At 40.7% G+C, this 21,307-nt stretch overlaps 1 protein-coding gene across 4 annotated transcripts in view; it reads left to right on the forward strand.

Annotated features, from left to right (window-relative positions):
- cmip (c-Maf inducing protein) overlaps positions 1-21,307 on the forward strand; it is a 208,830-nt gene that overhangs the window by 177,292 nt on the left and 10,231 nt on the right. For 2 of the 4 annotated variants that reach the window (XM_067998093.1, XM_067998094.1), the window contains exons 11-17: positions 774-839; positions 3,151-3,177; positions 6,059-6,107; positions 9,198-9,323; positions 12,257-12,373; positions 15,179-15,319; positions 16,018-16,065. In XM_067998093.1, coding sequence (XP_067854194.1) covers positions 774-839; positions 3,151-3,177; positions 6,059-6,107; positions 9,198-9,323; positions 12,257-12,373; positions 15,179-15,319; positions 16,018-16,065 — 574 coding nt within the window. The remainder of the gene's footprint in view (positions 1-773; positions 840-3,150; positions 3,178-6,058; positions 6,108-9,197; positions 9,324-12,256; positions 12,374-15,178; positions 15,320-16,017; positions 16,066-21,307) is intronic. The other 2 variants (XM_067998095.1, XM_067998096.1) reach the window with 1 other exon arrangement.

Genomic DNA, 21,307 nt, shown 5'->3' on the forward strand with positions numbered 1-21,307 from the left:
AAAGTTAGGTGATTATAAAGGAACATTTTGATCTTAACATGGATTTCATGCTGTAGAAAAATCCCTACATGAAGCAAACTTGAATTTAAATTAAACTTGTTCTTGTCAGACTTACTGTTGGCTAGTGTGGCCTATATGTCTAACAGCATATCTGACCAAGCTCCTGATGTTTTTTTGAGTGTGTAAAATGATTATAACTCACCAGCAGCAGAGTGAAGTTTTATCATGGCCTCACACATAAGTGGAAAATACCCAGAATTTACTACCACTAACGATATATTCACTGGTGGCATATTCTTTTTAAGAGCAGATGGCCCCTTGAGTCTTATCATGGCTTTTAAATCAGTTCTAGAACACTGTGTGCAGTTATGAGTTATTACCAGATAATTCACATTAATTTATCAACAGTTTTATATTTCACTCCTGTAAATTGCTGGCTTTGGATGGTGAACAATTTACTCTCAACAAATAAATCGTTTTACACAGAAATATTCTGCAACATTTTAACCAGCACCAATACACTGAGCGCTCTTATTCTACCCCTGATGCTGACAAACAGTTTTTGGAACCTCATTTGTTTATCACATTCAGAATAGAATAGCTCATTATAGAAGCACGTAATTGTTGGAAAAGTTCTGGTTATCAGTTGTGATGAAATATGCAATGTACTTTCATATATTTTCCAGGTTTTTTTTAAGAAGAAAAATTGTGTGCTTGTTGTAAACAGAAATGTAACTAATGCAAGATCTGATATTTGTTTGTCCATCCCACAGGTCAGATTATGATGACTGGAGACCTGCTCTTGCTAGCCTGCTTCAGCCCATTCCCTTTCCCAAAGAGTAAGTATAGCGACGTAAAGAATCATAGAATCATGAAAAGGCATGGAAGGAGGCCATTTGACCCATCGAGTCCGTGCCAGCTCTATGCAAGAGCAATCCAGCTAGTCCCACTCCCCTGCCCTTTCCCCGTAGCCCTGCAAATTTTTTCCTTTCAACTTATCCAGTTCCCTTTTGAAGGCCAAGATTGAATGTGTCTCCGCCATCTCCTCGGGCAGTGCATTCCAGATCCTAACCACTCGCTGTGTAAAAAACTTTTTCCTCATGTCACCTTTTGTTTCTTTTGCCAATCACCTTAAATCTATGCCCTCTGGTTCTCTTGACCTTTCCACAAATGGGAACAGTTTCTCTCTATCCACTCTGTCTAGACCCTTCATGATTTTGAATACCTCTATCAAATCTCCTCGCAACTGTCTCTGTTCCAAGGAGAACAACCCCAGCTTCTCCAGTCTATCCACATAACTAAAGTTCCTCATCCCTGGAATCATTCAAGTAAATCTCTTCTGCACCCTCTCTAAGGCCTTCACATTTTTCCTGAAGTGCGGAGCCCAGAACTGGACACAATACACGATACTCCAGTTGTGGCCGATCCAGTGTTTTATAAAGGTTCATCATGACTTCCATACTTTTGTACTCCATGCCTCTATTTATAAAGCCCAGGATCCCGTATGCTTTTTTAACCACTTTCTCAACCTGCCCTGCCACCTTCAGCGATTTGTGCACATATACCCCCAGATCTCTCTGTTCCTGAAACCCTTTTAGAGTTGTGCCCCCTAGTTTATATGAGAGTTGTGCTCTCTAGTTTATATGAGAATGCATCTATGCCTGTATAATGTGTTCTCTTTTATATGAAAATTGCAGTTATGCCTAAATGGAGTGTTGCCTCCTGGTTGCCAGGGTAAGGGACATAATGGTGTTGGTGGAAAAACTTCTGAAAAGGGGGAAACCTTGCAAAAGTTATGGTTCACACATAAACCAATGACATAGGATAGAGAAAGATTGAGATCATATAAGGCGAGTTTGAGGAGTTAAGGTTCTAGACTAAAAGGTAGTCCAAGATCTCAAAGGTAGAGTCGAAAGAGAGAACCACCCGGGGATATAATGACAAAATAATTAAACACTTCAGTCTAGCCAGGCCAGTAATTTTCTTAATGGCCACTTCATTATCTGTATTGGGAAAACTTAGATCATTTAGCTCAAAGTGAATTTTTGCTAACTCCCTCTGTATCAGTAATGTGTGATCCTTTGAGTGCAATCCACTTAGTGACATCTACTGGCCTCCCGAATGCATCTTCCCCTTCTTGCAAGTCGAACAAGCAATGACTGCAACATAGGGATTGATAGTCCAAATATTCCTTAAAATGCAGAGGTAAAATATCAATTAAATTCTTAGCTCCGGTGAAATTGCCATTCACCAATTGGAAAACACTGTTCAGCCACAATTAAGTATGATTGGGTTTGTGTCTGTGTTATGAGTTTTGCAGACAAAGCATGTACTTACTATTTGGCTGCTTTTATAGTTGGATTTGCGTACCACAGCTAAAGCTAATACAAATTGAAACATAGGAATTGAGTGTATTACTGAGTGAGACAAAAGTGGTCAATTGTCCAAAATTGAAAGATACTTCGGTAGCTTAAAGGGAATAACTTCTGTGGTTCCCTTTCAATGTAAGCAGTTATTTACAGTTCAGAAACTGTGTTACATTTCTCTATGCAGACTGCATTGTTTAGCTAGGGGATCAGTATGACATATAGTCTCTGCTGTGCAGTGTAGCACCTTGGGACTCAGAATAATGAGCATGCTGGTTTGGAAAGTACAACCCTTGGGGTGAAAATTAGAAGCTTTAATTGAGCTAACACCTGACTCACTATGTGCCTACAATGTGTCACCCTCTATTGCCCCATCCTGTCATATGTGTCATCTAGTTAGCACAGCCAACTTCAACCGAAACTCACGAACAAGGCATTGGATGACATATTGTGATTTGATTTTATTCCACATGTAGAATCCTAGCGTTCACTAAGATGTTTGCTAAATCTAATATGGTCCGATGAATGACCTTTAATTGGTTCTCTAAAGTATTATACTTAAATAAATTCTCATCCTGTACACTTGGAACCTGCAAGTATTGATAATTTAAAAAACCCTTATTTTTCAACAGCTACTTTTCATTTCTGTTTTCTCTGTAGCCAACATTTTATGGCTGGAATTTATGATCTGTTTGAAAATACTTAAAAATGTAATAAACCATGTAGAATGAACCGATAACTTTTAAGGATGAATATATAAAATGTCTGTGCATTTTGTCAACAGAGCACTCGCACATGTGAAGTTCACAAAGTAAGTAACATACTTTATATGTTTTAATTTATAAAGACAGGATTTTCATGAATGCAGATTTAACAGCTCAATTTAATTTCTCCGCTAATATCCTGTGTATAACACTAAATACAGTGAAGTACATGTACAAAAATATACTGAACTCTGAGATATTTCTCTATGCTCTGCATTCCTCATATGCAGGCACAAACATCAGTAACTAGGACTTCCCCTCCACCCCCTCAGCAAGTAAACTATGACATTCTTTCAACTGTTCATATGAGAAACCGCTATAAAATATATGGAGAACAAATATGCCTCTTAAACCAGTGATACCCAACATAAAATGTACATCTAAATCTGGCTCAACTGACTCTTTGAACTTATCAATAGTGCACCTGTTTATTCTCAAAACCACTGAATTGTTTTATAGTAAAATACTGATATCTAAGCAGTTCCCATTCTTGTTCATTAAAAAAAAATTGGTTCCTACGATAGAAGTACCTTAAAATACATGAAATTAATTTTGTCCCATAGCTAGATGATATGGAGTGAATTATTATACAATGTTTCTTGCACATTGTTTGATTGAATTGGATTGGATTCTCTTTAAATAGAATACTTCAGATATTTGATTATTAATTTATTGAGAAGGGTGCATTCCAGCTCCTGAGGTTGTGTGTCAGCAGCTTAAATCATACCTTCTCCATTGGCAGGGTGCCTATGTGCTGTCTGTATTACTAGTGCTCTATGGGTATACACTTTAGTGGTATGTGCGTATGTGCAATTCTGACAATTAAAAAAATCCAGTTACTAATGATTAGAAAGTTTCAATATAATTGTGTGATAAATTGTACAATTCAACACTATTTGGTTGTAGACTAGTACAGCATTTTATAACTGCAGGGATAACCATAGGTCCACAGTTCCAAACTGCCTGCTGGACATGTTTAGTAATATTTTTCCCCAGTTACTAATGTGAGCTAATGTACTCCACCAACATTTTCACTCACAATGACCAGAGGAAAATATACCCACACATAGGTATAATACAAGAAATCAAATATTTTAGCTGTGCTCTATGATTCTATTCTAAGATACATAACTGAACATGCACAGATAGCAAATCTTGATTTCAAACAATACAATGATGTAAATTGTTTCGAAACATATCATCTTGCCACTTGGATGTGATGAAAATAACACAGGACTCAGCTAGCTCTTGTCTCTCCCTCATCCCAACAACAACAAAAACTTGCATTTATATAGTGTCTTTAACGTAGCAAAACGTCCCAAGGCACTTCACAGAAGCAATTTTCAAACAAAATTTGACACCGAGCCACCTAAGGAAATATTAGGATAGGTGACCAAAAGCTTTGTCAAAGAGGTAGGTTTTAAGGAGCATCTTAAAGGAGAATTGGGAGGTGGAGAGATTTAGGGAGAGAATTCCAGGGCTTAGGGCCTAGGCAGCTGAAGGCCCAGCTGCAAATGGTGAAGCGATTAAAATCGGGGAGGCAAGAATTGGAGGAGCACAGAGATCTCGGAGGGTTGTAGGACTGGAGGAGGTTACAGAGATTGGGAGGGGCAAGGCCAAGGAGGGATTTGAAAACAAGGATGAGAATTTTAAAATCGTGGCATTCCCGGACCAGGAGCTAATGTAGGTCAGCAAGCACAGGGATGATGGGCGAACGGGACTTGGTGTGAGTTTTGGATGAGCTCAAGATTATGGAGGGTGGAAGATGGGAGGCCCACCAGGAGAGCATTGGAATAGTCAAGTGTGGAGGTAACAAAGGCAAGAATGAGGGTTACAGCAGCAGATGAGCTGAGGCAGGGACGGAGATGGGCGATATTAGGGGGGTGGAAGTAGGTGGTCTTGGTGATGGAGTGGATATATGTTCGGAAGCTCATCTCTGTCAATTAGGGCATCAAGGCTGCAAACGGCCTGGTTCAGCCTCAGACAGTGGCCAGGGAGAGGGATGGAGTTGGTGGCTAAGGAACGGAGTTTGTGGCAGGGACCGAAGACATTGGCTTCGGTCTTCCCAATATTTAATTGGAGGAAATTTTTGCTCATCCTGTACTGGATGTCAGACAAGCAGTGTGATAGATCCTTGGCGGACTCCAGAGGTAACGGTGCGGGAGCGGGAAGAGAAGCCATTGTTGTTGATTCTCTGGCTTTGACTGGATAGATAAGAATGAAACCAGGTGAGCGCAGTCCCACCCAGCTGGACGATGGAGGAGAGGCGTTGGTGTCCCACAACCAATGGCTGCAGACAGGTTGAGGAGGATAAGGAGGGATAGTTTACTGTGGTCACAGTCACATAGGATGTCATTGTTTGATTAAACACTGTCTTCACAAAGACAGTGCGTCAGTGATGTTACCTGGCTTCTACTCTGTACCTGCTGAGTGCTCACATGAGTGATAGACTTACAGCTGGCATGGGCACATTATGTTAATCAGGGACAGATCAGCAGTATTTGCTGGTTGCTCATGAATTTCCAATTTAAAAGCAGATGAAAGGTTAGCAGAAAGCCTTTAACACAGTTGTACCCAGGAAATCTTTTTGATGGATTTTACCCCCTGAAGTGACTCGAGTCCTGTCCTCAGTCGGGCAGGCGTCCAGCCACGTGACTTACAACAGCAGGGGTCTTTTCAAACTTTTATCTGATAAAAAGTTCATCAAGTTTTGACATACTGACTTGGCCTGATGTCTCTCGTCTTCTAGTCTGCTGTGATTCCTCATTTCAAGTTCACTTATTGGCGGCAGCAGCAGAAACTAGTTGTGGTAGTGGCTATTTCTATTCTTAGCAAAATGTCCCATCACCATATTTACACTATAGCCATTGTTTGTTAAGACAATAGGAGTTGGGCGGTTTATAATTACCTACTTGTACTTTTTCTCAGGGAATTAAAATATGTCATACAGAGATTTGCAGAAGACCCAAGACAAGAGGTGAGTAAAATCTGCAAAATAGCCTGATAAAAAATATTATAACCTATAAGTTACAGATGGTGATATTAGTAGACAAATATTTGTATGGGATTCTATATTGTCTGCTATAATGCAGGCATTTAATCCATTTATTGTAGCTTATGGAGGTAAAGGGCCCGAAAAGATTTAGGCCCACTAGTGGATCTATGGCAGGAGTGAGGCATAAGAGTGGTTAATGCTTCCTCTAATATGGCAGGCAGAGGACTATCTTATGACCATGTCAAGTATTTGTCTGCTTATATCACCAACAGTAATTTCTAGGCATGTGTTTATAAACTACATTTAAATATACTTTGTATTTAATGAATATAGAAAAGTAAAAGTAAAGTCTGTTTATAACATCTTTTGAAGGCCCCAAATTCAATTCCCATTCTGTATTGAGTTAGCTGATCGCAGCTGGGATGCCATCGGGTGTGCTACAATTGACTTCAATATTGTGGGCTAGGGAGGGAAAATAATTAGCCAGGCTCTCCATTCATTACCCAGTATGTAGAGTCAAGCTTGGATGCAGTGATCCCCAAAGTGGACAGCTTGTTGCCAATCATTGTCTGGACTCACACATGAAGAATCGCCACTTGGGTGAGGCGCTGGAGGAGAGCCAGTTCTTGTGAAATTGTATCCCAGGAGTCAGTGCCTTCAGGAAAGGAGAGGAGAAATTAGCGTGGGAGTTTAAAAAATAAAACATTTTGTAAGACACCTCATTTTGTAGTGGCCATTTTACGTGGCTTGTTAGGATTGTATTATAAAGGGGGTCTACTCAGTTCTAATATTTCAAAAAAGGTGAACATTTTCTTATGGTTTCAGCCTTGCACTTGTCACCTTAAATAAATCTTCCTTGGAATACATTGCTTGATTTGGAATAAATAGCTGAGAATTTTCTATAATAATGCCAATACTAACCTGTTCATTTTAATGGGTTACTGTTGATGTTAAAATAGGATAACCCAGACCAATATTTCTGAAGTTTGGTTTCAGAAAGAAAAAAAATGTTTTCCAATCATCACCTTAAAACAGAATCACCTTTAGCTGCCATGTTTAACGAGCATATGCATAAGTTTAGGGAAGGACTTGATCTAAACAGATTCACCTTTGATTTCTAAAAGACAGGTGTGCAAATCCTCTGGTATAGTATGAGAACTCAAGACCTGTGCACAGACCTCCTTCCCCCCCTCCCCCACCCTATGGGAATAGTAAAAACACTTTAATGTATATTCTTCTATTTGTTCTTGGGATGTGGATGATACTGCCAAGGTCACCTGACGAAGGAGCAAAGCTCCGAAAGCTTGTGATTTCAAATAAAGCTGTTGGACTATAACCTGGTGTTGTGCGAATCCTTACAACAGTCCTTGTGGTGATAGCGTTCCTGTAACAGTGATAGGTGGGGAATTCCAGGATTCTGACTCAGTGACGATGAAGAAATAGTGATATAATCCTGCAAAGTGGTAGTGAGCATGTGTGAACATTGTGTGAGGAAAGGGCCAGCTTCAGTTGTAGTGCTCCCCATGGTCAAGTAACTTGTTGACACTCATTGCCTGGTTTGTATCGGTTGTCCACACAGTGAGTGAGTGTGTAAAATGCATGATAGCGAGTCGGCAGCTCATTTTTACATCTCTCCCAATTATTATTTCCAAATAAATAGAAATCTGGAGAGCTGTAAAACAGTTGACAACTCGCCATTACCTGTTTTACACTATTGCACAAAGTCAAGACCTACCCCAATGAGTTCTTGATTTCTGCTGTGCCATCATGGGGAGATACCAGCTCAGTGAGTTACCGAGTGACATTGGAAACAGAGGATGTGAGGAAAGGATAGGATGGGAAAATAACAAAATGTCTTAAGGAAAATGTGCTTCAAATAAAGTTCAGCTGCAACAAGGCAGGATCAAACTAAGAGGAAAAAGTGTATCCAAGAAAATAAGTTTATTGTTATTTCAATGCAGGAATATGTGCCACAGCCACATTCACAAAACAACTCAAAATCATGCTTAGTAATTGATCTCATGCCCTGTCAGACTGACCCTAAAGACAGACCTTTGATAGACTATCAACCACTGGACACAGAAAATTAACTTTTGCCTTGAGGATTGGTTTCAACACAAGAGTTAACAGTTACCAAGAAGTAGACCATAAAGAAAACACAAAACAAAAACAAAACAACTAATTAACCTACCTCATTGCATCAAATGGTCATTGTATTGAATATTGCTACTCCGTGAGCCATTTTGCAATATTTGACCCTTTAAGGTTGCTACTGTTTTCTATCAATTCAGACTGTGTAGATTTATATCCTGTTTCACAATGTTTTTTGCATACAATATGAGGTTGACAAATTAATCACAGAGTAAACACTTTCCCGCGGTCCTGCAAAACTTCATGCCAAGTATAATCTGAGGGCAGCACATTACAAAGCAGGCAGAATAACAATCAGTATCTGTGCATGGTAGCCTATCCCATCTCTCTCTATCTCTCTCTATTCATGCCGTGAGCATTCATGCTGTCTGTGCAAAGACTGTATTTGTATATGAGGGAGTGCCACATTGTGCATGCACATTGTAAAGTGATTCATTATGGTAGTCCAGTGAGAAGTAATGCAAATTGGGATACATGCCATCAAAGTTGTGCAAAGAAAAATGGATCCTGAGATTAGAATAGGAACCAACACACCCTATAAACCAGACATTCGGGTTGCAGGACTTTTTTTCACATTGAATCTGGTAATGTGTGGATATATATATATAATATAGTACATCATGCGTTCTTTGAACTAATGTAATTATTTCATCTTGTTCATTGTTTATTAAGAAAAGTAAGTTGCATTTAAATAAGTGATTCATTTGCTGTCAAGTCCCAGTTTTAAGTAAGGCCATGTAAACTCAAATGAGTGGTTTGCTGATTGTGAAAACATCAAACTGACCTGAAATTGAAAAGTAGATCACTGGATAAGTAAAAGTCATCCTGTACCAGTATAATGTGGGTCACTGAGCATTTGCTAAACACAGGGCGCTGGCTTGGCATACCAGAAACTCAAGCTGATTAATTGTATTCCGGCAGGTCCATTCCTGTTTGTTGAGTGTTCGGGCTGGCAAAGATGGTTGGTTCCAGCTCTACAGTCCAGGAGGAGTAGCCTGTGATGACGATGGGGAACTTTTTGCCAGTATGGTACGTGTTTGCAATAATGTGAGTTAATACCTTCTGTTTATGTTACAAATAACCATCAGATATCATTTTGTTGATTAAACTGCGTTAAAATTGCACTTATTTACACAATATTGTATGCAGTAAACGCTCCAAAACCTTTAATCTCTAATGCTGGAGTTCTGTTTTATCTATTGAAAATTATAGATAGAAAGTTTTTTTTTGAACAATATGTTTGCTTCTAATAGTCCCATCCTGAGTAGATTAATTCTATTCTCAGAAATGTGATGTCAGCAGAGTGTGACAGGACTTCGCCCTCTATTCATTTCAGCTGGAACTGAGGCATTTTCCAAACCATACTTGCACATCTGTTTGGCTAATGTCCTTTATTATATAAACTCTGAAGAGTCTACGCCAGCAAATTCAAATTCAGAATGCATGCTTGGGGGTCTATAACAGCTGTATTCAATCTCTGATCACTGCACCTCCTATGAGGATATGAACAGAAAGGACAGTTACAATTTTCAGCAGCGTATAATGATGCCACTGGTTTATTGCAGCCATGTTACATAAGAACATAAGAAATTGGAGCAGGAGTAGGCCAATCGGCCCCTCGAGCCTGCTCCGCCATTCAATAAGATCATGGCTGATCTGATCCCAACCACAAATCTAAAGAACACAAGAAGTAGGAGCAGGACCCGGCCACACAGCCCCTGGGCCCTCTCCGCCACCCACAGGGCATTGACCGATCCGAACTCAGCTTCATGTCCAATTTCCTGCCCGCTCCCCATAACCCCAATTCAGCCAGTACTGCGGCTGAAATCTCTGGCTAGATTTTGACTATCGGGCGACTGACCGGCAGAGGGTGCCGGCCGCCTGATAGTGCCGAGGGGAGGCCCAGTCCATTTTGAGGGCCAGACCTCATTACCATACCCCCAGTGGGCTGGGGGCGGAAAACAGGCACTCCCGGGGCAGCCCCGCTGATTCCAAGCTGATGCAATATCAGGTAGCCCAGAGGCCAGCCCAGCCCATCGAAAGATAAATGTAAGGAATCTTACACCAGGTTATAGTCCCAACAGTTTTATTTGAAAATCACAAGCTTTCAGAGCTTTCCTCCTTCGTCAGGTCTTCACACTGTTGGACTATAAAACTGTTGGACTATAACCTGGTGTTGCAAGATTCCTTACATTTGTCCACCCCAGTCCATCATTGGCATCTCCACATCATCGAAAGATAGTTGGAGGAGGGGTGGGTCTATTCGTAGGGGCAGGGGGCAACCGGTGCAACAGAAACCTAGATTATTTTTAAGCAGTCTGGAGGAGCACTCCTACTCCCCCTGGCCCCACAAAAATAAATAAAAATTTACTTTTGGCCCACTTCTGTGCAAAATGGGAATCGGGTCCTATGTACATAATAAGAACCCAATCTGCATATTAAAAGGACCGACCACCTGAAATGGGCAGGGTCTTTGTCCGCCCAGCGGTAGGCCACTTTGAAGGTGGTGGTGGCCAGAGTGCCAGGGTAAATGGGATGGTAAGCCATTTGCGACTGCTAAGTCCCAGTTTACACCAGGTGGCCCAAGTTAAAATCTAACCCTCATAATGGGATGTAACCTAGAAAAGCAAGAGTTCGCATTTATTTCATCAAGAGCTCACTGCACCTCCCACTCAGGTAAGAATTCCAATTATGCTGAAGTTACATGGTAGCAGACCTTGTGCTTCATAGAACATTTTATTTACACCACATTGCCACTCGCTGATCTCCACACAATGCTTACTATCATACCTACAACTATAGCTGAAGTTTGAACTATGTAGTTGCTTTGCAGCAAACTCAATAATACCAGAGCCCTACAGAGATCCCATTGAATTTGGGTCAGAATGATTCCCCAGGGTTTACGCAGACAACTGCTCCAAGTTTGTCTGTGTTAGGAGGTATTAAATAACCCAGATGACGCTGCTTGTTGCAAATAGTTGCCTCTACAGCCAAGGCCTACACAAGGAACTAAGAGTGAGAAACATTACTTGGCCTGTAATTTAAGTAAATAGCTCTACACTCTGGCTTGTACTTTGTCCCCGGAACACATTAGCTTCAAATTCACAACAAATTCAAATCCGTCGTTATATTATAAACAGGAGCTTGAGGGTCTGAAGCTCAGAGGATAAATAGGGCCTTTGTGTTTGTTGTCATAGGCAAGTTCCAGTTCTCCTTTCACGTAATGAAAGGAGAACTGGAACTCTGAACTTTAGTTGAACTATTTCGAGTCCATGATCAATCTCTGGCAGAAACAAGTGAGTGTGCACAGGCTTCACTGCTGGAATTCACGGAGTAATCCTGATTAGGCCAGGTGAAAGAGATAGGGAAGGCCACTGTCGTATAATGTGATCTCCTTTCTGTTTCTCCTGTGAGAAAGATTCAGGCAATTCCCTTTTAAGCTAACGACAAGTTATACTGGTCTGCTTCATTTTTTGCATATAGTCTAGCTCGTTCGCTTGCAGATAGTGACACCGAACTTTGCACATTGTAAATGGCTTTAATTATTTAACAAGAATGTTGAAATTAAAATGTATTTTTTCAGTAAAGCATTTGCCTCTCTATTAAGATTCCCTAATGCCAAGCATCATTCCACAACAGGTTGCTGCCAATACTAGAGTAAATGCCACATGTGAATGGTCTGGTCTCCCCTCTGTTTTATTTTTCCCTTTCGCTCCTGAGAAGTGGGGGAGGGGGCATCTTGCCTTCACTCTGTGCCTCTTTGATGTGGCCCTTCTGAGATTAAAAACTTGTCCTTTGTGGAGCAAACCAGCAACTTTTAACTGCATGGCACATGTTGGTGTACCAGTGCATCGTGCTGCTTAACTAACACAAAATTATATGGCGTCCCTTTGGAAACCAGAAAATGGCAATTATCAGTGTGTGAGTTGTAATGCGGTGCTTGTTGTATGAGTGCAGTCATATATTGTTTCTCTCCTCAGGTGCACATTTTAATGGGTTCCTGCTATAAGACAAAGAAGTTCCTGTTATCGCTGGCTGAGAACAAACTGGGGCCCTGCATGCTGCTGGCTTTGAGAGGAAACCAAACAATGGTAGAGGTAAGCCTCAGACACAGAACTTATGATTAATATACTCTGCATGCACTCCAACTGCATACTGCATCAATATTTTGTCTCTGTTGTCACAGGCAACTTTGCATTTTATATATGGATATTCATAACTGTTAGAAAGAAAGGTAAAGCTTTCATTCCCAATAAAATGTATTTTTGTTTTACAGCCAATATTAACTATTTTGGTAGGGGTAGACAGCCACTTGCGAGCTGGACTTTTAAAATAATTTTTACTTCATTTTTTTTATTCTCCCCGACTTAGTCGTCATTGTCCTCCTTTTTTGGGAAGAGGCAGAGAGTCTATCCTTAAGATATCTTCAAGATCCATCCGTAGCTGTTTTCACAGGGTCAGCCTGGCAGGAGGCATCTTTGAACATTGCAGAAAGAGATGCCTCCTACTCTGACAGCTAGTGCCCTCTGATTCCAGACCAGCTGGTGGACAGGGGTACTCACTTCCAGACGTCCATATTCATGTGTAGAGCGGATGTAATGTGTAGTTATGTTAATATCTGACTTGCAAAGACTCAGATATTGAATGGGGCCAAAATGTCTAGACAGTGTATGATTTGTAATAACTATAATAAACATTCTTCTGTCTTCTAACTTATTTTTGTGAGAGTGGGAAAGGACTTGCCTTTTTGCATATTTTGCGCCTATATTTGACGTAAAACCTTGTGAACTCAAGAAATGTATTGCAGTGAATTATCTCTCTTAAAGACAGTGTCATTTCTAAAAGATCTGCTTGTCAGTTAAATCTTACGTTTACTTATAGTGCTGTTTAGACAGTTTGACAGTGAACAGACAGTGAACAGATTACTGGAACCAAATTTAAAGCGACAAATACTCAAAGGGAAATAATACAAAATTCCCGCAGCTTGTGTAATATGTTATTTTTTGGGCTCAAAAAAACCAATATGATGATAACCTCAAAATAGCTGCTCTAGAAATCTAGACAGTCTAGGACAGTCATGTACCCAAGTGACTATCATTAAATGCATCATAATCGGTAGCCGGCAGTGAATCAAAATGCTGTAATTCAGTTGAGGGTTTCCGATGACATTCATAAACTGTACGAGTGAAGCTCGGCATGCTCCAGAGACTGGATCACAGCACTGAGTTCACTGCCAAGAGTTTGTTTTTGTGAATAATATGTACAGTACTATAGACTGCAAAAGCCTGTTTAAAAAAGATCATTTGGATACTGGTAATGCAAGAGTAATATAATGTAAAAAGTGAACATTGGCTCCTTATGAGATGGTGTTTCAAGGGAATATTATTGGAAATTCCAAATCGAAAGGAAAGTTGGACACAAAACTGACATTAGCAGTTACTCTCATTATAATTACTTGCTGTCAAATCCTATTTTTAAAAAGTCTCTATGGGTACCCATTATCAAGCTTAGACTAGGGATTGCTGCATGTGATTGAAGTAGAAGGAAGGACACTAAAGTTACAGTGGCAGTGGACCTGAAGTTATATTAAGTAGTTTGTTTTTATTTTAGATTAAATTTAAAATCTATGGCCCAGAAGGTATACTATGGCATACAGTGCTTGTCTGTCTGTCTGTCCTATAATTTCCTATCCGTCATGTCATACTTCTCACATTCCACTTCATTATAAGCAACTTTATTCTAGGCTAATATCCTGCAGGTAATTGGCTTATATTCAAATTTATTCAAAAAAAAAATCTTTTTTTAAAAAGAGGAAAAAAACAGCATTTGAAAGGCACAGAGGAACAACCCCATGACAGAAAATGTCTTATTAACACAGGAGTCAGAACGTCTGTCTTTTTGACAATTATACTTAAAAAAGAGAGAAAGAAATCCACACATTTCATCCTGGGCCCTGACTTGCTGCCTGAATTAAACTCTCACTGACATTACCCTGCACAGTTTTCTGATTGGCCTCCGCTTCAGTTCACTTAACAACAATTAGTCTTTGTGGACGTAAAGGAATACAGCTCCACTGAAGAATAATACATCCTATGTTACATGGTATAACACCCCTGTCATCTGACTTTCCCTGAGCAACACCATGGGGAATCAATTAGTGTATAAGCAGAAAAGAATGTCACTGATGACCTTATGGGAGGATGTGTCCCTTACATTTCGCCCATTTCAGGCATAAAACAAGGGAAAAACTTACCAAAATCGGGTCGCGACATCCCATGCCCGATCTGCACCCGACATTCAATGACTGTCAAATTGGATCGGGCCATTGGCGCCCGTTTGAAACAGGCATTGAGCTGATTGTTCAGGCAAATCAGGGTCCTATGTGCCATGCAAGCTCTGCCAATTTGTATTGGGTTTTAATCAGCCTTACCAGTGGTCCTTAAAGGGACTGCTGAAAAACAGCCCGAAAACTTTGAAAATGTTTGTTTTTTGAGGAAGGAGCAGGAGTGCTCTTCCTAGCTCCACAAAAGAACTGTGGGCCGCTGATGTATGGAGCTCGCCCCCTCTTCAGATCACCCAACCTCCCCCCCCCCCCCCCCCCCCCACCCCAAAAGAGGCTTCAGTTTAATGTCTAAGCAGAAAGATGTCACCTTCAATAGTGCAGCACTCCCTCAGTACTAGACTAAAGTGCCAGCCTAGATTATGTGCTCTGGAGTGGTGCTTGAATCCATGACCTTCTGTCTTAGAGGCAAGAGTGCCACCACTGAGCCAAGGCTGACACCTTCAGGAAGTCACTGTATATTTGGTGGATTGTATTGTGAAATTCCAGTGGTCAATAAGATGTTACTCTTTGGTATAAAATTTTACATTAAAAAAATTCCTTCAATTTCTTCGAACTCTAGATCCTGTGTTTGATGCTTGAGTACAACATCATAGACAATAATGACACACAGCTTCAAATTATCTCCACGCTGGAGAGTACAGATGTTGGAAAGAAAATGTATGAACAGCTCTGTGACAGACAAAGGGAATTAAAAGAGCTGGTAGGTTTTTTTTAAAAAAAATTGTAATTCATTCTTATTTTATATGCAATTCTCTCCTTATTTTTAGTGTCCCCGCTATCAAATCCCAACCCAAGATATCAGCTTGCTCCAGTGCCATTCCCAATGCTGCTCAGCAATTTGATGCTGGGCAGTGTATAAAAATGCCCTTGATTTGCTGCCCTCTGTTTGGAGAAGTATTTGGTCCCATCCAACAACCTTTCTGAGGAGCTGTACTGCCCATAATCCAGTACAAAATTATCAATGGAAGGTCCGTATGGTTGACTGATGTGGCAAGTGGAAATGATATACTGTGCATTGGATTTACTCTTCTGAGGTTGGAGTGAAGGCGCTTTGGGGCAAAGCAGAAGAAGCTTTACTCTGACATCGATATAACTGATGCTGATGCTCCATTCCTAAAATGTCATCCTTTATCACTGACGTTGTTCACCTTAATGAGCACAAAGAAGTTTTTTTAATTGTTTAAACACATCTAAATTAAACTGCAGCTTTAAGTAAGTTCAGGAATTCAGACTCTGTCAATAAATGGCACAAGTTATAATCTGCAAATAGTGAGGCAGAGAAAGAGAGAGAGGAAGCTTAACAGTAGAGTGTAGAAAATACTTTTAATGTTCAAAGAGTTATGGATGTATCTGACAGATAAATGCTTATCATTCATGTGAAATTCTTTTTCTTTGCAGCAAAGGAAGGGTGGACCCACACGACTAACACTGCCATCCAAATCCACAGTAAGTTGGGATTTAAACTGACATTTTTCCATACATGACTATTTTTACCCTGATGTCATCGTACAACCACAAATAAGCCTCCCTATTCTGTTTTTGCAGTTTCTCGATTAGAGTTGACTGCAGTTTGTAACTCCCAGCTCCGACCTTATAAAGGAGTCAAACACTTGGCGGGTCATTTTAACCTAACCCACCCGATGGGAAAATGATGGGATGAGATCTGCCGCCTGTTTAACACCCCGCCTGATTTTACTTTCCAGTGACTTCAGTGGAAAATGAACTTGGGCGAAGTGTAAACCAGGCGGCTGATCCAATCCTGTCAGTTTCCTGCCTGGCGGTTTAGGGTAAAATGACCCCCTTAGAGTCTGAATTTTCCCATTGAGTGCTAGCATGCAAAATACAGCATGGCTCAAAGCAATCCATGTTGTAACTCAGATATTAAAGAAGAAAGAAACAACTTGCATTTATATAACGGCTTTCGCGACCTCAGGACATCCCAAAGCGCTTTACAGCCAATTAAGTAATTTTGAAGTGTTGTCACTGTTGCAATGTAGGAAACGCGGCAGCCAATTTGCACATAGCAATGTGACAATGACCAGATTATGTGTTTTAGTGATATTGGTTGAGGTATAAATATTGGTCCAGGACACTGAAGAGAACTCCCCTGCTCCTCTTCGAATAGTGCCGTGGGATCTTTTACATCCACCTGAGAGAGCAGATGGGGCCTCAGTTTAGCGTCTCATCTGAAAGACAGAAACTCCGACAATGTAGTACTCTCTCAGTACTGCATTGAAGTGTCAGTCTAGATTATGTGCTCAAGTCTCTGGAGTGGGACTCTGGAGCCCACAACCTTCTGACTCAGAGGTGAGAGTGCTATCACCGAGCTAAGGCTGACATGTTAAAGGGGAGATTTGAAAAAAAGTTATACACAGATGGTGGTGAGAATGTGAAATTCTCTACCATAAACCACTGTTGCAGTAGAGACCATAAATTCTTTAAAAGGAAATTGGAAAATATTGAGGTATATAGGGAGCAAGCAGGAAAGCGATATTAGATGGGATGGCTTGTGTGGAGAAAAACACTGCCTGTTTCTATGCTGTAACATCCTATAATTCTACGATACTGCATAGTAATTTGGACTGGGACCCCAGGCCAATTTTCCTCACTGGTCTGGGGACAATGAGGTGAATTGTAGAATCCCCATTGCTGTCTTCACCGAGATCAACTAACTCAGCATAGATCAGAGATAAGCCGAGGATCTTTTTGGTCTGTATGACTCAGTACTACGTCATGTAGTGTAATTGCGCATTGAGTCATTTTTCCAGTAAGATGGGTAATGTAATGATCTTACTCTGCCTGTCTCTATTTTTTCTGTCTCTCTCAGCAATTCTCTTTGAAGTAAACATAACCACTTGAAAATTGTTTTTCTGCAAAAACCTACTTCAAAAAATATTTTAAACTTTACATTCCAGTTTGTTTCCAAATCTTTTGGAAAACCAAACATAAAATGACTAGATAGCCTGAGGAAAGACATCCTTTGAGTCGTTGCATTGAGAATCAGACTGATGCACGCCGGGAGATTCTTCACATTGCACAGGCTCGGATTTTGGCATCTTAGGAATTGCAGGCACGGGTGTTGTTACTTCTTCTCAGCTGACAGAGTCATGGGTTTCGGAAGAATATTATACAGCCATAGGCTTCTCAGAGAGGCTAAAGACTTCTGGCAAAAATGTCAATCAAGGTACTTCAGGACACAAAAGACAATTGCATAAGCAATTCTAATCATGTTGCAAAATATGTTTCAAACCTTATTTTCAACATTAGAAATTCTAGTCCCTGAGGGAAAAATGTCAGCAAAAGGATTGACATTTTTGAACAATTTGGTTCACCTTCTGATTTTTTTTTGTTGGCAGATTTTTTTCAGTTTCTAGTTATACAGTTCTGATTTATTGCCCTTTTAGAAATGTGCAATTTAAGTTAATGAGGTGAAATTATGACTCAAAAATTTGCAAAGATACATAAATCTTTAAAAGTGTGTAAAAAAACATTATGGGATCCTAGGTTTTAAAAATAGGGGCATACAGTACAAAACAGATGAAATAACACTGAACCTATACAGATTATTGGTTAGGTCACAGTTAGTATATTGTGTCATACTTTGGGCACCTTCCTTTAAGAAGGATGTCAAGGCCATGGAGAGGATACAGAAGAAATTTATTAAGTTGATGAAGGGGTTACTCGAGAAACTGGGGCTATTTTCATTATAACAAATTAAGAGCAGTTCAAAATTATGAGGGGGTTTTGATAAAGGAAAAATTATTTCCACTGGTTGATGAGTTAGTAACGAGAGGGTAGTAAGTTCATCATTAAAATAATGAAAGGAGAGGTTAGGAGAATTTTTTTTGTTTTAGACAGCAGGTTGTTAGGACATGGAATAACCGACTGGAGAAAATGGTGAAAGCAGAATTCATAAGTTTTTCAAAGGGAAGTGATAAATAGTTGAAAAAGAAAAAATATAAAAGGGTATGATGAAAGCATATGGAAATGGGACTAAGTGGACATCTCTTTCAGAGAGCTGGCACAGGCACGATGGACCAAATGGCCTTTTTTTGGTCAACATTCCTGAACCACTAATAAAATTTCAGGAACACACCTTTTTAAAGCATGCAATTGCAGCGAATGTTTGTTTGAAGTAACACAAAAACAGCAGTCGTGCGCAAATTGATTACGCTCACTAATGCCAGCTCTAACCTGAAGTTAACGACCTTAATAAGCAACAATTGGCTTTTTTCCCCTGCTTTTCCCAAATATTAATCTATTTTTGAAGGAGTTTGAATACTACATTAGCATATTACATTGTTTTTTGCTTATGCCTGCTTTTTTGCTAAAAGTTGCAAAAGTGGAAATGTTGACCATGGGAAATTTGGGAAGATTGCTTAACTTTCGTTTTAAGTAGAGTCAGCTGTAATTTGTGAAACTACAGATATTTAGAAATGAAAAGATAACCACAGCATTTGCCCTTTTGATTTGATACCCAGGTAATGTATGTTTTTATATATTAAAGTGACAGTATTATAGAATAAGAAACCTGCAGCCATGGCTTACTTCCTTTATTTCAGCATAGTTGACAATAGCAAATAAGCAGCATATCATCAGGCAGGTCATGCTGACATTGAGGAAAGATGTTCAAGAAGATATGAGTCCTCCCCGACCTTCTAAAGGTCATCCATTCTAAACATGCATAAGGCATGACTGATTCTTGCAGTGGCTTCTATGTAAAAAGCATTTATGTGGTTATGCTACTTTCCACACAATAGCTTAGTACTATCAATTGAAAAAGCTAAAGAGGGCCAAATTGAGGAATGCACACGGGGAGTGACATTGAACCCAATCTGTACTGCAGGCATGAGACTTATAGACTCCCTGATGTGAATGGTGCATTTTTCATCCCTCACCAATACACACTGCTCAATCTTTACATGCCATAAATGGTTTTGATTTACCTACTAAATACATCTTTGTCTTCAATTAAAGAGATATGAATGTATACATGCAGCAATAAAATTAGGGCAGTAACTGAACTGTACAGCCATTGTGCACGTAGGCATTATGGTTGCAGGACGTAACTACAACAGCTGATTGTGGCAAGCAAACAGCAGAACTTTGAGGAATAAAAACCAGGAAGGTTTTTTCTCAACAGTTTATTCCCCACCTCTCCTGAAGGTACGGGCTTATGGTGGATGGCTCATGCTGGTAGCTCAGGTAGCTTACCCCCAAGTGACCATCCTTCATATGTGAGCTTAAGCATTATTCGGTTTGTGGCAATGATCGCAGCCAAGCCTGCTTCTTTTCACACTTGACATCCACACTTGCACAAATCAGGACTTCTGACTGATTTTTTCCCCCGATAGCATTGGTTTTAACTGATCTGAGCTCAGGGAGCAGTGGGGGTGCTACAATCAGACTCGGCATCCAATTGCAAAGACTCTACTGTCACCCCATCCGTGATCAGCTAAGACAGCACTGACTGGAGATCAAACCTGGAATCTTCCTGGTCAGTGTGCTCAGTACCAAACTGAGCCATACATTTGCTCAATAATCCATCAGGAGAATTTCCTAGAGTAGGAAGATTCTTGGTGTTTTATTTATTAATGTTTCTTCCATTTTGATTTTTTTTACCAATTTTAATTGTATTTTGCCAAGTTAAAATCTTGTATATTTGTGCATGGGCAACAGCGTATCAATTGAATCAGAATTACGTACTTATGGGGCATGATTTTATTGGAGGAATGGGGGGGGTGGAATTCCTGTTGGGAAACCCGGAAGTATGGGTTTCCTGGACGTCTTTACGATATTGACATAAGGGCGTCTTTTATTTTTTATCTGTACATTTCCCACCCAACAGGCCAGCCTGATTGACAGGCTGGCCTCAGTCGGATGGGGGAAGAGGACATGAAAGTGTAAGTGTTAGATTGGGGGGGGGCAATTTGGGGGGCTCAGTTATCGGGGGGGGTGGGGTCAGTCATCAGGGGGGCTGTCAGACACCCTGAGGCTCAGTCATCAGGGGTCATTGGGGGGGTGGGGGGGCGTCAGTCATCGGTGGAGGGGTTGGAGATTGTGAGGGAGGGGTCGGTGATTGTGAGGGAGTGGTCGGAGATTGTGAGGGAGGGATCAGAGATCATGAGGTGGGGAGGGGGGTCGGAGATCGTGTTTGTAGGGTCACTGCAGGTAGGCTTGTTGGGCCTAGGGCAAGCACTCCTGCTCCTCCGGGCCTACGTGCTGTGCTATAAAGGCACTTACCTGCAGTTTCAGGTCTTCTTGCCTTCTCTCACGTGGCGTGAACGAGAAGGCCCGGCAATCCCGATCCTCCCAGGGTTAAAAGCAAAAAAACTGCCAAAATGGAGGCCTGCAGCCTCCCTAAAGGCCTTTAATGACCGACCCCCCCCCCCCCCACCCTCCTGAGAGCGGGTTGGTTGCCCGCCCCTCATCCCACCTTCGTTTAAACTGGCAGTGGGTGGGTTGGAGGCGGGTTGGGGGGCGGCTTTAGATTGTTTAAATTTTTGCTGCCCTGCCCACAACCCACCCATTTTTCCCATTTAAAATCATGCCCATGGTGTATTCTGAGTAAAAGTAAGTCATGTAAATAAGACTGCAAGTTGTTGGTGTGGAAACCAACCACTGACCCGGCGCATAGTGTCAGCTGATGGCAGTAAATCTTTCTGTAGGAAATGTGATAGTGTCGTCT

Source organism: Heptranchias perlo, chromosome 16, assembly GCF_035084215.1.
Source record: "Heptranchias perlo isolate sHepPer1 chromosome 16, sHepPer1.hap1, whole genome shotgun sequence".
Classification (NCBI taxonomy): Eukaryota; Metazoa; Chordata; class Chondrichthyes; order Hexanchiformes; family Hexanchidae; genus Heptranchias; species Heptranchias perlo.